Source organism: Apiospora phragmitis (assembly GCF_038363925.1).
Source record: "Apiospora phragmitis strain CBS 135458 chromosome Unknown utg000001l:1.0-2902119.0:1.0-2906034.0, whole genome shotgun sequence".
Classification (NCBI taxonomy): Eukaryota; Fungi; Ascomycota; class Sordariomycetes; order Amphisphaeriales; family Apiosporaceae; genus Apiospora; species Apiospora phragmitis.
This window is the reverse complement of record NW_027117399.1, coordinates 1523282-1534708: the sequence shown is the minus strand read 5'-3', so window position 1 is coordinate 1534708 and position 11427 is coordinate 1523282. Positions and strand designations below refer to the sequence as shown.

At 40.9% G+C, this 11427-nt stretch overlaps 2 protein-coding genes across 2 annotated transcripts; both read right to left on the bottom strand.

Annotated features, from left to right (window-relative positions):
- Positions 1-343: 343 nt before the first annotated feature.
- On the bottom strand, positions 344-1428 carry PG994_000459 (Formamidase; the record flags this gene model as incomplete). The annotated part of the gene is made up of 3 exons (XM_066851868.1): positions 344-953; positions 988-1244; positions 1300-1428. 3 exons carry the CDS (start codon positions 1426-1428, stop codon positions 344-346), a joined length of 996 nt encoding a protein of 331 aa, XP_066722500.1.
- A 604-nt stretch (positions 1429-2032) lies between these two features.
- Positions 2033-4946, bottom strand: PG994_000458 (elongation factor 2; the record flags this gene model as incomplete). The annotated part of the gene is made up of 5 exons (XM_066851867.1): positions 2033-2050; positions 2110-4579; positions 4675-4683; positions 4741-4770; positions 4939-4946. 5 exons carry the CDS (start codon positions 4944-4946, stop codon positions 2033-2035), a joined length of 2535 nt encoding a protein of 844 aa, XP_066722499.1.
- Positions 4947-11427: the final 6481 nt, after the last annotated feature.

The following is an 11427-nucleotide window of genomic DNA, read 5'->3' as shown; positions in this document are numbered from 1 at the left end:
CCAAACACCATGAGGTATAAATTTAGCTTGAATATACTACGGCTAAGGCGTCGAGTTGATTATAGCCTATATAATCGTACTTCCCGGGTAGTATGCGCACTGAAAAGGTATAAGAAAGAGATTGGCAACTGTCAGCCCCTGTATGTGTGGTATGACCCACTAGATTCAGCCTAAACCGCGTTCTTCTGAGATCATGGACAAGTACTGGGCTGGTTGATCTCAGGATCGACTAACGAGTACAATATACATAAACCTGCCAGTGAATGTAAGAAGAAAATATATGTGATCTCATTATGCCAACGTTGGTTGCTACAACAATTGACAACTCCGACGAACAAACCACTCAAACCCGAACTGAATGGTCTCCTTGATCCACGAAGATCCCCAACGGTATGCCAAACCCAACCACATAGTTCGGCATATCCACCACCTCAGTCAACTTCAAGCTACCCGCCATGCTGGCCAGCATATACGCCTCCGCCCGCTCCATGCCCTTCTCGGCCCCGAGCCAGGCCAGCACGCCGCGGACCGCCTTCCGCGTGGCCTCGTGCAGATCCGCATCGACACCCACGGCCATGAACTCGCGCCCATCACCCCCCACAGCCCCGAGGGTCTCCCGGGGCGCCATCACGATAGCGGGCCCGTGGGTGCACCAGCTCTTCTTCGCGCCGGCGCCCCCTCCCTTCTCGACCGTGACGCGCAGCCGGCAGCGCATGGGCGTCTCGACGGCCGTCCCGCAGACCTCGCCGTCGCCCTGCGCCGCGTGCCCGTCCCCGACACTCAGCAAGGCGCCGGCAACCTGGACGGGCAGGTAGAGCGCGCTGCCGCGCGTGATGTGGCGCGTGTCGAGGTTACCGCCCGTGAGCAGCATGGGCGGCACCATGGGGTGGTCGCCCCCCTCGGCCGGCGCGATGCCGATCGTGCCCAGGAAGGGGGGCGAAGGGGACGCGGATCTGGCCCCGCAGGTGTTCGCTCTCGGTCGGGAACTCGAGGTAGCCCCTCCCGGCGGCGCCGCGGAGGTCCCACATCCGGAGCGCCGGCAGCTGGTCGGCGAACTCGTCGGCCAGGATGCCGAAGCCCGGAAAGATGGCGGTCCAGCCGTAGTCGGCCGTCTCCAGCTCGAGGAATTTGACGCGCGGCACGTCGCCCGGGTCTGCACCTTCTATGAAGACCGTGCCATGGCCCGGATCTGCTTGGGTGAAATCAAAGCTCGAGAGGGCCGTTTCGGCATTGTCCAAACGGATCTGGTCGTACTAGGTAAGCTATAGTACCAAGAGTAAACACTAATCATTCTAGTACCTGATTGTTGCCCCCGTCATGCAGATCGAATGAGATCTCGGCTCCGGAAAGCACTGTGAGCACTGGCGGGAGATCTCGAGACCACTTGAAGTGTTTAGTACCAGGGTGGATATGGAACGGATGTGCCATTCTATTCGCCTAAAGCCAGCACCACGTGTAATGGTGACGAGGTTGTAATATTGGGTGGGGTGACTGACAGGTTGTATATTAACAGAATACCAAAGACCTGATTCATGGGGAATATGGAATAAGACGCAGGCATAGCCTGCCTACCCGGCTCACTCCCTCAACCGGAGACCCCGCTTCAACGTACTGCCGCATAGCAAACACCCGCGTAGGTAACTACTTTGAGTGATTAATTGTGTAAAATGACTCGAGATTTGGACACGACGGTTACCTAGCAACAATAAAGCGTGCAGCTCAATGGTCTACCAATTTACTGGAGTTGGATCTACCAGTCACAAAAGCACAAACACCCCGAGGTTGTCTAAACGTAAAATCAATTCTTCATAACTACAGAGCAAACCATATGGACGACAGCTAGTATAGGATCCACGCCTTTTGCCTTTGTATAGCTTTTCCGGTATCCACGGTCGCATCATTCCTTATCCCCCAAGGCGTTGCATTTCCTCCCGGGCGCCTTCAGGTCCAACCCGTAAATGCGAGATTTCGTCTCATAATCGTCGTGAAGTGTGGCATGAGACCCAAGTGTATCAATTTGTTGATGAGCCTTTTACAGCTTGTCGTAGTACTAGACGAAGGCATTAGTGAGTGTCTCAAAACAAGTTGGGGGGTTGGAAGTAGACTTACGTTGCTGACATCAGGCACATCAATCTTAAGACCCTTGCGCTTACGGATCGTCTGGACGATGCCACCGACCTTGGAGGTGTTGTCAAGGGGCGAACCACCGGGAAGGACTTGCCAATGGTCGAACACCATCTGGGGGAAGGCCTGTCCACCAGTTCCCTGTCGGAGATCGGCATTGAAGCCGAAAGACTCCATGACGGGCAGGTAAGCCTTGATGGTGAAGAGGGGCGTACCGGGACGCTGCTCCTCAGCGAAGACGTGACCTCTGCGGCGAGTGAGGACACCGTAGACGCCACCCATAGCCTGCTCGGGCACTTGAATCTCGACCAGGAAGACGGGCTCCTGGAGAGCGGGCTCGGAAAGCAGAGTAGACGCGTACAGGACACGACGAGTGGTGGGCATGATCTGACCAGCACCACGGTGAATGGCATCAGCGTGGAGGGTGACATCCATGATGTTCCATCGGACACCACGCATGGGCTCCTCAGCAACGGGACCCCCACGGGTGGCCCACTGGAAACCAGAGACGACGGAGTCCTTGATTTCGTTCAGGTACTGCACAGCCTTGGTCTGGTCGACCAACAGGTTAGGGCCCTGGGTATCGGGACCGAAGCACCAAATCTTTCGGGCATCGGTGACATCCCAGCCGAAGTCGTCAGCCAGGGTGCGAGCACGGGTCTTGAAATCCTCGCGGGGGGAGATCTTGCCGGCCTCGATGGCCAAAGCAAGCTCCTCATCGATCGGCTCAGCCGTCATGTAAATACGGTTGTGCTTGTTCGGTGACTTGGACAGAGCGGTCATGCTGGACTTGCCGGCAATCGACTCACGGTATCCGACGACAGGGTCGGAAATGATAAGAGGAACACCAGCGTGGTCGTTCTCGAGGTCGTTCAAGCAAATCTCAAGATGAAGCTCACCAGCACCAGCGACAACATGCTCACCAGACTCGTTGGAAGAGGTCAGGACACAAGGGTCGGACTTGGAGAGACGCTTGAGACCTTCCACAAGCTTGGGAAGATCCTGAGCGTTCTTGACTTGAACGGAGCGCTGCACGACAGGGGACACGGAGAACTTCATGACCTTCATGTTGTGGGCAGTGTCGCTGGTGGTGAGGGTACCGGACTTGAGCAAGAACTGATCGATACCGACCAGACCGACAATGTTACCAGCGGGCATATCATCGATGGGGTCGACCTTGCCGCCCATCATGAGGACAGTACGCTGGATAGCCTTGATGAAGAGATCCTCCTTCTTGCCAGGGACGTAGTTGGGGCCCTGGATGCGGACCTTCAGACCGGATCGGACGGTACCGGCGAACACACGACCGAAGGCGTAGAATCGACCCTTATCGGAGGTCGGCACCATCTTGGAGACGTACAGCATGAGGGGACCCTTGGGGTCACAGTCACGAATGGCAATGGCGGCCTCGTCGTCCTGAGGACCCTCGTACAGAGTCTCGACACGGTACTTCTGAGCCGTGACGGGGGAAGGCAGATGAAGAATCATCATCTCCATCAGGGAGTCGGCGGCGGGCAGGAAAGTACGCATGACAGCCTTGAGCAGCTGCTTGCCCTCCTTGTCCTTGTCGGCGGCCTCGAGCTTCAGGTCAAGCTTGCTGAGAAGAGTGGCAACTTCCTCCTTCTTGAAGTTCATGACAGCAGAGAAGATCTTGAAGATGGGGTCCAAGATGAACTGGTTGAAGGCACGCTCCAACTCCTTGCCCTCGTGGGAGCTCTTGGTGGTCCACTTCTTAGTGTGAGGGTTGAAGTAGTTGTCTCCCCAGAGACGCTCCATCATCTTGTTACGGTCGACACCGAACTTCTTGGCGTAACGAGTCGCGAACTGACGGACAGTGAAGGCCCAACCGTGCAGACCGGAACCGAAAGCGACTGTTCCCTTGTAGGGGTAGACCTGGAGGTCACCGAGAGATTTGTCGAGGTAAGTCGAGATGACGACGTTCACCGACTCGATGGTACGGGAGAAAGACTGGTACAAGTCCTCCTTGGAGACCTGGAGCTCGAGAAGAGCACGATCGACCTTGTTGATGATGACAACGGGCTTGATGCGCTCAGAAAGAGCCTGCCGCAGAACGGTCTCGGTCTGGACACAGACACCCTCAACGGTGTCGACGACAACCAGAGCACCATCAGTGACTCGGAGGGCAGCAGTGACTTCGGAAGAGAAATCAACGTGACCAGGCGAATCGATCAGGTTGATCAAGAAGCCGTTGCCGTCCGTCTTTTGGTTCTGAATGTCCTTAATGTCTTCCTCTTGGGGAAGCTCGCCGTACAGGGAAATGGCTGTCGACTTGATAGTGATACCACGGTCCTGTTCATCTTGACGTGTGTCGGTGGCACGGGCATCTCCAGCCTTGGCGGACGAGATAATACCGCACTTGGCCAGGAGAGAATCGGTCAGGGTAGATTTGCCGTGATCGACATGAGCAATAACGGACATGTTACGCACATTGGACCTTTGATGCAGTTAGTAACAATCCCCAGGCATGCGAGTTGGAGCCGCTTTCTGGTCCCCAAGTCGTCGATATCGGTTGTGGTGCTGGAAACTTACGGCTTGTCCCTATTGTAATGTTAGCAACTGCATTAACAGAAAACAAGGTATCAGGGCTTTGCTTACATGAGCTTGCGCACCTCATCTACGGTGAAGCTGTGAAGAAATAATAGTTAGCATTGTCGTAATGGGTCTGGTGTTGAAGATGCCGGGCCCGTTGGGGCGGCACGGATGGACATTGAGCGATCAACGCAAGACATAAAATCGCCATGGCAATGATGACCAATGTCTTTGAAGACGAGGATGGATAGGCAGTGAGCTTACTTGACCATCGTGACGGTATTTTACGGGCGAGACCCGAAGAAAACCTGCGATGTGTGGTGGTGTTGAAGGACCCGGTGATGCGGGGTTGTGCGAGGCGAGAAAGAGACCCCTTCTGTGCAAAAGTCGATCAAAGACGATCGACAAGACAGATTGAACACAGGAAAACCGAAAGAAGATGTTGATGTTTATAAGTCGCACGCAGCACCAACAGAAGGCTCCCTGCAGTGGTTATGTGAAGAGGAGGAGGGGGGAGGTAGGAAACTGTCGCAGTCGAATAAACTGGTCAAAGTGCGGGGCTGCAGGAAAAAAAAACTGAGGGGAGCTGGCCCCACCTCTGGTCGGGTGTGTGAGAAAGTTGGTGGTGCTCTGTTAATGGGACAGCTTCACCCAAGCCCTAATTTGCTAATTGCCACTGGGTGCTAGGCATGAATTGTCTACGTACTGCTTATCTCACGCTCTTCTATTCAATTACCTACCTATATTGAATACATTGGAAAAAGGCACTGGCCGAGTGATCCCAGTGGCTTGTCTGTCATAATAGCTGTCATACGCCGCCACTAGAGTCATCGTCCTGAATACAAACTTATTCTATGGATGACTGACGTGCCCATACAGAATATCTGTGGGAGACCTGAAACTGGACGGGGAAGACTCATCACCTCTTATCGCACGGTGGAATTTCTAAGCAAATGCTGATTTGGTGCGCCGCAATAATGCAATAATACGGAGTGTACTGCCACGGCCTGTTGGGGCCTGGACTGGTGTCTCAAGTCTGATATTGACGGCGGATTTACCCACTCGTCTGACGAGAACATGTGGAATGATGCCACTCGATTTACTGGGTGAATTTTAACCGATTTCCCCCTCCCCCAAGCAGCAGCCAGCCTTGCTCATCCGGTGTGACTCTTTCTTAAGTCCGAGAAGCTAAGAGGAGGAGCTTCGCAGCTAACTAAGCATGGATGACAGCTTGAATAAGTCCTCGACTAGCTCACTAGAGGTATGCAGACATTGGTAGACCTAAACTCAAAGAGTCCAAGAATTGGGCATGAAGTGGAAGACCCGAGGACCATCACATACGAACTCTAACTGGAGCAGAAACATTTGCAAATAAGCCCCGCCACCCTCTTCAATTCTAACTGTCTCCCACCACTCATACTTCATGACAATGCTTATGCTTCACTTTCAAGGAGACACTCAGGTCTCTAGATAAAGGGCATCTCCCATTATTATTCTTGATCAGGATCTCTAATTTCTATTCCAGTTGTTGCAAAGCTTGGAACAGTATAAAGGGCCAGTGCTTTCGGGTGGTATCGAGCTGTTCTTTGGGTTCTAGCGTATCATACCACAAGCAGAAGAAGCTTCCCAGGACATCCATCATTCGTATTCAGTTCGTGAAACCACCATACCTATGATGATGGCCACTGGTCACATACTTGCAGCTAGTACATGCAGTATCAAGTTGAAGGAAACCTCGGGACATGGAGTTATCCTGAGTGTTGCCCAGCTACCATTGATTACCCCTCTCTTTACCCCCAAGCACTTCCTTTTTATCTTGCTCTAGGTGGGAGACAATAATATGCCCATAATCAATGTGGGCTAGAAGGGTAGCTCAGATAAGCTTATCTTATTGATAGCTACTAACGTATCTCATAAACGAATGTCTTACATAAGCGAATGTCTCATTCTTTTATACCCCTTTTAATAAAATATAAGTTAATTTTACTACAACGCATTTAATATATTAAAATTAATTAAAATCTTTATCTCTAAATACTTTTATATTATTTTAATAAGTATACGTATTATACCCGGGCTTTTTATAGATTTTATAGCGTTATAAGCGTGTTTTAAACATCTTTATATAATTACTCTTTTAACGTAATTCGTTTTATAACTATCTATTAATATCTCTTTAAAACTATTAGTCTTCTCTAATTTATATATAAAATAATCCTTTATTTTATAGCCGTTTTTTTTTTCGTACGGCGGGGCCGGCTAAGTATTTTATTTACTTTTTAAAGTATTATATTCTTATCTTTTAAAAGAGTAACTCGGTATATAATATACGTTATAGCCTTTACGATTTAATTAAAGCTAATTAAAATAAACGTCGGAAAACTATTTTAATATTATATAATACCGTTTCGAACGTATTCGGTTTAAGATTAAGCCTTAATCGAGTTGTTTAAAGTTTTTAATTTTTAAGGAATAAGTAGGTATTACGAACGGGCCTAACTTATGCGACTAGCCCTACCCTAGAAACGGCGCTAGGATAACCCGAGGCGCTTATTAACTTAACTAGCTATATTAATTACGAAAACTACCCTACGAGCCCTTCGACTAATAAAACTCGTTTATTAATAAAAAACTATTAAAACTATTAAAGTTTATTAACTATAATAATTAATATTACGACGATTAAAAGTAGTATAGCTACTTTAAATTAGTATTTAAAAAATAGTATAAAATAAATAGTTTAAAAAAGATAATTATAACGAAATAATACTCGGTTACGTAAAAATACGAGATAAAAACGTCGCGTAATAAAGTCTTAACGAGTTATTTAATAATACTTAATTAAATAATATTAAATAATATCGAGTAATATTAATTACAATTAAATAATTACGAAACGGTATTTATATTAATAAAAAAAATTAAATATATAAATAATAAACGTTCTTTATATATTTTATATAAATACTCTTTATTTTAATAATTAATTTAAATATTAATTTAGTTTATTAATAAAATAAATAACCTTAATAACTCTATTATAAATACTTTTAAATCTACGCACTTTAATTACCTTATTTTTATAACTATTACACATTATATCGATAAAAGCGGACTTTTATCGCACGTTTAAATACTCTCTCGTATTATTAAATATAAACCTTAGTACGCCTTACTAGGTCTCTTTTAGAACCCGGATAGCGTTCGTTATAATAGGCCGGAAAACGTCCCCGGAAGTATTAAAGTACGTAGCTTTATATCTAATTATAAAATAATATATTCCGGATTATACGAAACGAGTCTTATTTTTTAAAAGCTTTCTTATATATTCGAAACGGTAAAAATCGCTTAGAACGCTTTTAAAAACGTTAGTAGAAAGTCTTCCTTTAAAATATAAGTAATATGCGCCCGTATAAAATATTTAATTTCTTTCTCGTATACCCTTTTTAATATATAAAAACAGCCGATATTAAGAGGTTAAAGCTTATACGATAAATAAGAAGGCATATAAAGTATAATAATCGAGTTCTTTTTATAATAGAGCTCGAAAGTTATCGAGTAGTAGCTTTCGTGGCTATCTAGGACTAAGAGGCGATAATAACCCTTTGTACGAGACCTGGTATATTAATTAAAGTGTCGAATCTAGTCCTCGCCTCTTTTATTCGTAGTCCAGCTATTTTTAGTAACTACGATCATCTAGTCTTTCGGCAATAAGTTATTTTCGTACTAGGAAGAGAGGTGCGTTTTCCCGGTAAAGATAATATACGGAAGGATAGCGTAATATAACGAACGCTATCTAGGTTTTAAAAAAAACCTAGTAAGACGTACTAGGATTTATATTTAATAATACGAAAGAGTATTTAAACGTGTAATAAAAGTCCGCTTTTATTAATATAATGTGTAATAATTATAAATATAAAGGTAATTAAAGTATATAAATTTAAAAATATCTATAATAAGGTTATTAAGGTTATTTATTTTATTAATAAATTAAATTAATATTTAAATTAATTATTATAATAAAAAGTATATATATAATATATATAAAGAATATTTATTATTTATATATTTAATCCTTTTTTTATTAATATAAATATTATTTCGCGGCTATTTAATCGTAATTAATATTATTTAATATTATTTAATTAAGTATTATTAAATAAATCGTTAAGGCTCTATTATATAACGTTTTTATTTCGTATTTTTATATAATTAAATATTATTTATTTTATATTATTCTTTAAATATTAGTTTAAAATAACTATACTACTTTCGATTATTATAATATTAATTATTATAATTAATAAACTTTAATAGTTTTAATAATCTTTTATTAATAAACGAGCTTTATTAGCTAAAGAGCTTATAAAATAATTTTTATAATTAGTATAACTAGTTAAATTAATAAGCGCCTCGGGTTATTTTAACGCTATTTTTAAAATAAGGCTAGTTATATAAGTTAGGCTCGTTTATAATACTATTTTTTTTCTTTTATTTATTTTATTTTTTAAATAGTTATTATAAATATTTAATACGTACCGTTATATTAAGTTTAATAAGTTTTTTTACTTTTTTTTTACTTTTTTATATAATATATTTATTATAGTATTTAATCGTGTTAAGAAACGTCGTTTTTCGCTTAAAACTTTTACGGCTCGCCGTTATTATTTTATTTTATCTTTTAACGAGTTTAGTTTTCAAGTTATGCCGTACTCTCGTTATATTTTTAAGGGGTAGAAATATATTATAATAAAAGGCGTCGGGAAGTATTAGGAGTATACTTGTTCGGCCTCGGTTTATAACGGGCTAGGCGTTCTTTTTTATTCTTTTAAACGGATTTAAAGAAAGTACCGTCGTTTTAATTATAAAGAGGTTTTAATCGAGGAGCGGTTCTTTAAGCCTTAAAAACGGTATTAAAAAAAATAAACGAGGTTATTACCCGCTTAATTCGTTTATATAAATAAAAAGAGATAGCTCGTTTTTAAAATATTAAGCTAATATAGCGTAACCTTCGCTCTTTAGACGAGTTAAAGGAGCAAGAGCGCCGGGAGTCGGAGGCTATCATGGCCGTATAATCGCGTAGGGGTTTCGGCGTGGTCGACTAGAATACTATAAACTTCTCCTTCTTTCCGAATTTTCCCGATTCGTTTACGGTTATGCCTTAAATACCTAGAGAGCTTTACCGGTATTTTTTAAGTGTTTTTTAAGTTTTTAAGTATTATTTTTTATAAGGTAACCTTTTTATTTAACGAAGTATATTTATCCTTTTTTTATTTATTTTTTATTTAAAATCGCCTTAATTTCGTATTTATATTAATCCGTTTTAATTTTTAATTATATTTCGATTTTTATATTTTTAATAGCTAGTTCGAATAATAAAATATAAAATATAAGGTATATCCGTATTATTTTAAATAATAATAATTAGTAATTAATTTTTAAAATAACTTTTATAATTTTAAATAATTCGGTCTTTTTAAAGTTTATTTTTTTATTTAGTCGTTTAGTTTTAATATTTCGTTATAAGAGGTAAACTTTTTTTCCCTCTTTTAAAATTAATTCTTTTAACTTAGTTTAATCGGCGCGTTTTTTTATCTATTATTAAAAAAAGGTGAGGTTTTATTATAATATTATTTAAAGTTTTTTTTAATTTTTTAGTTTATATAGTCGCGATAAATATTAATTTTTTTAAAGGTGTTTTAATAATCTTTAGGTTATATTTATAATTTATTTAAAATAATAATATACGTATAACTTTATTATTTATATTATTATAAACGAACTATATTATAAGTAATAATTATACTTAGTTATTTTATTTATAATTAATATAATAATATAAATATTATTTTAAGGTTTAATTTATTCGTTCGGTTTATTTATTTATTTAAAGGTAATAAGCCGTAAATAGCTTATATTTCACGCCGAGTTACGTTATAAGCGATTTTTAAAACTTAGCGGTAAATAGCTTGTCTCGATTAAAGATGATTATTTCGGGCAGCTTATATTAATTAACGATTATTTATAGGAACGTATAAGCTAGGTCGCTAGTATCGCTAGATTCCTTATATAATAGGAAATAGGTATATTTCGTGAATTTATCCGTAATTATTAGGATACTATTATAACTAACCTTAATTAAGGGTTCTTTCGATAAGGGTAGCTTAATTATAAAATCGAGTACGATTATTTTTTACGCTTTATCTAGTGGTAAAATTAGTTATAATTCTTCGTATAGCCGGTATTTATTAGTTTTAGCCTTATTATAAAGGTTATATTCGTTAATAATCTTAATTATAATTAACTTAAAATTCTCGTAATTAAATTATTTAATAATTCGTTTTTAAGTCTTAAATACTCTTTAATATCCGTATATAAAATACTCGTAAAATTCTTTAATAAAATCTTTACAGTATTATTTAGAAATATAGATCTTATTTTAATAAAAAACGAGGTTATTTCGTTTCTCGAGGTGATCCTTAGCGTAATTAGTAAGATCCGAGGCCTAATTTAATTATTAAAACTTAGAAACTTAATTATCGTTATATTATACGGAATTTATAATATTTAATTATTATAACGGCGTAAGGTTACCGTTTTAATCGTAAGCTAAGATAGTCTATATCTCGGGCGGAACTTTTCCCTAATAATTCGGTCGTCGGTTTAATACGTTAACGCGACCGTTCTCACTATTTTTATAATAAATAATAATAAGGTTAAATTTTAATAAGAATTTAAACTATTATATTTATT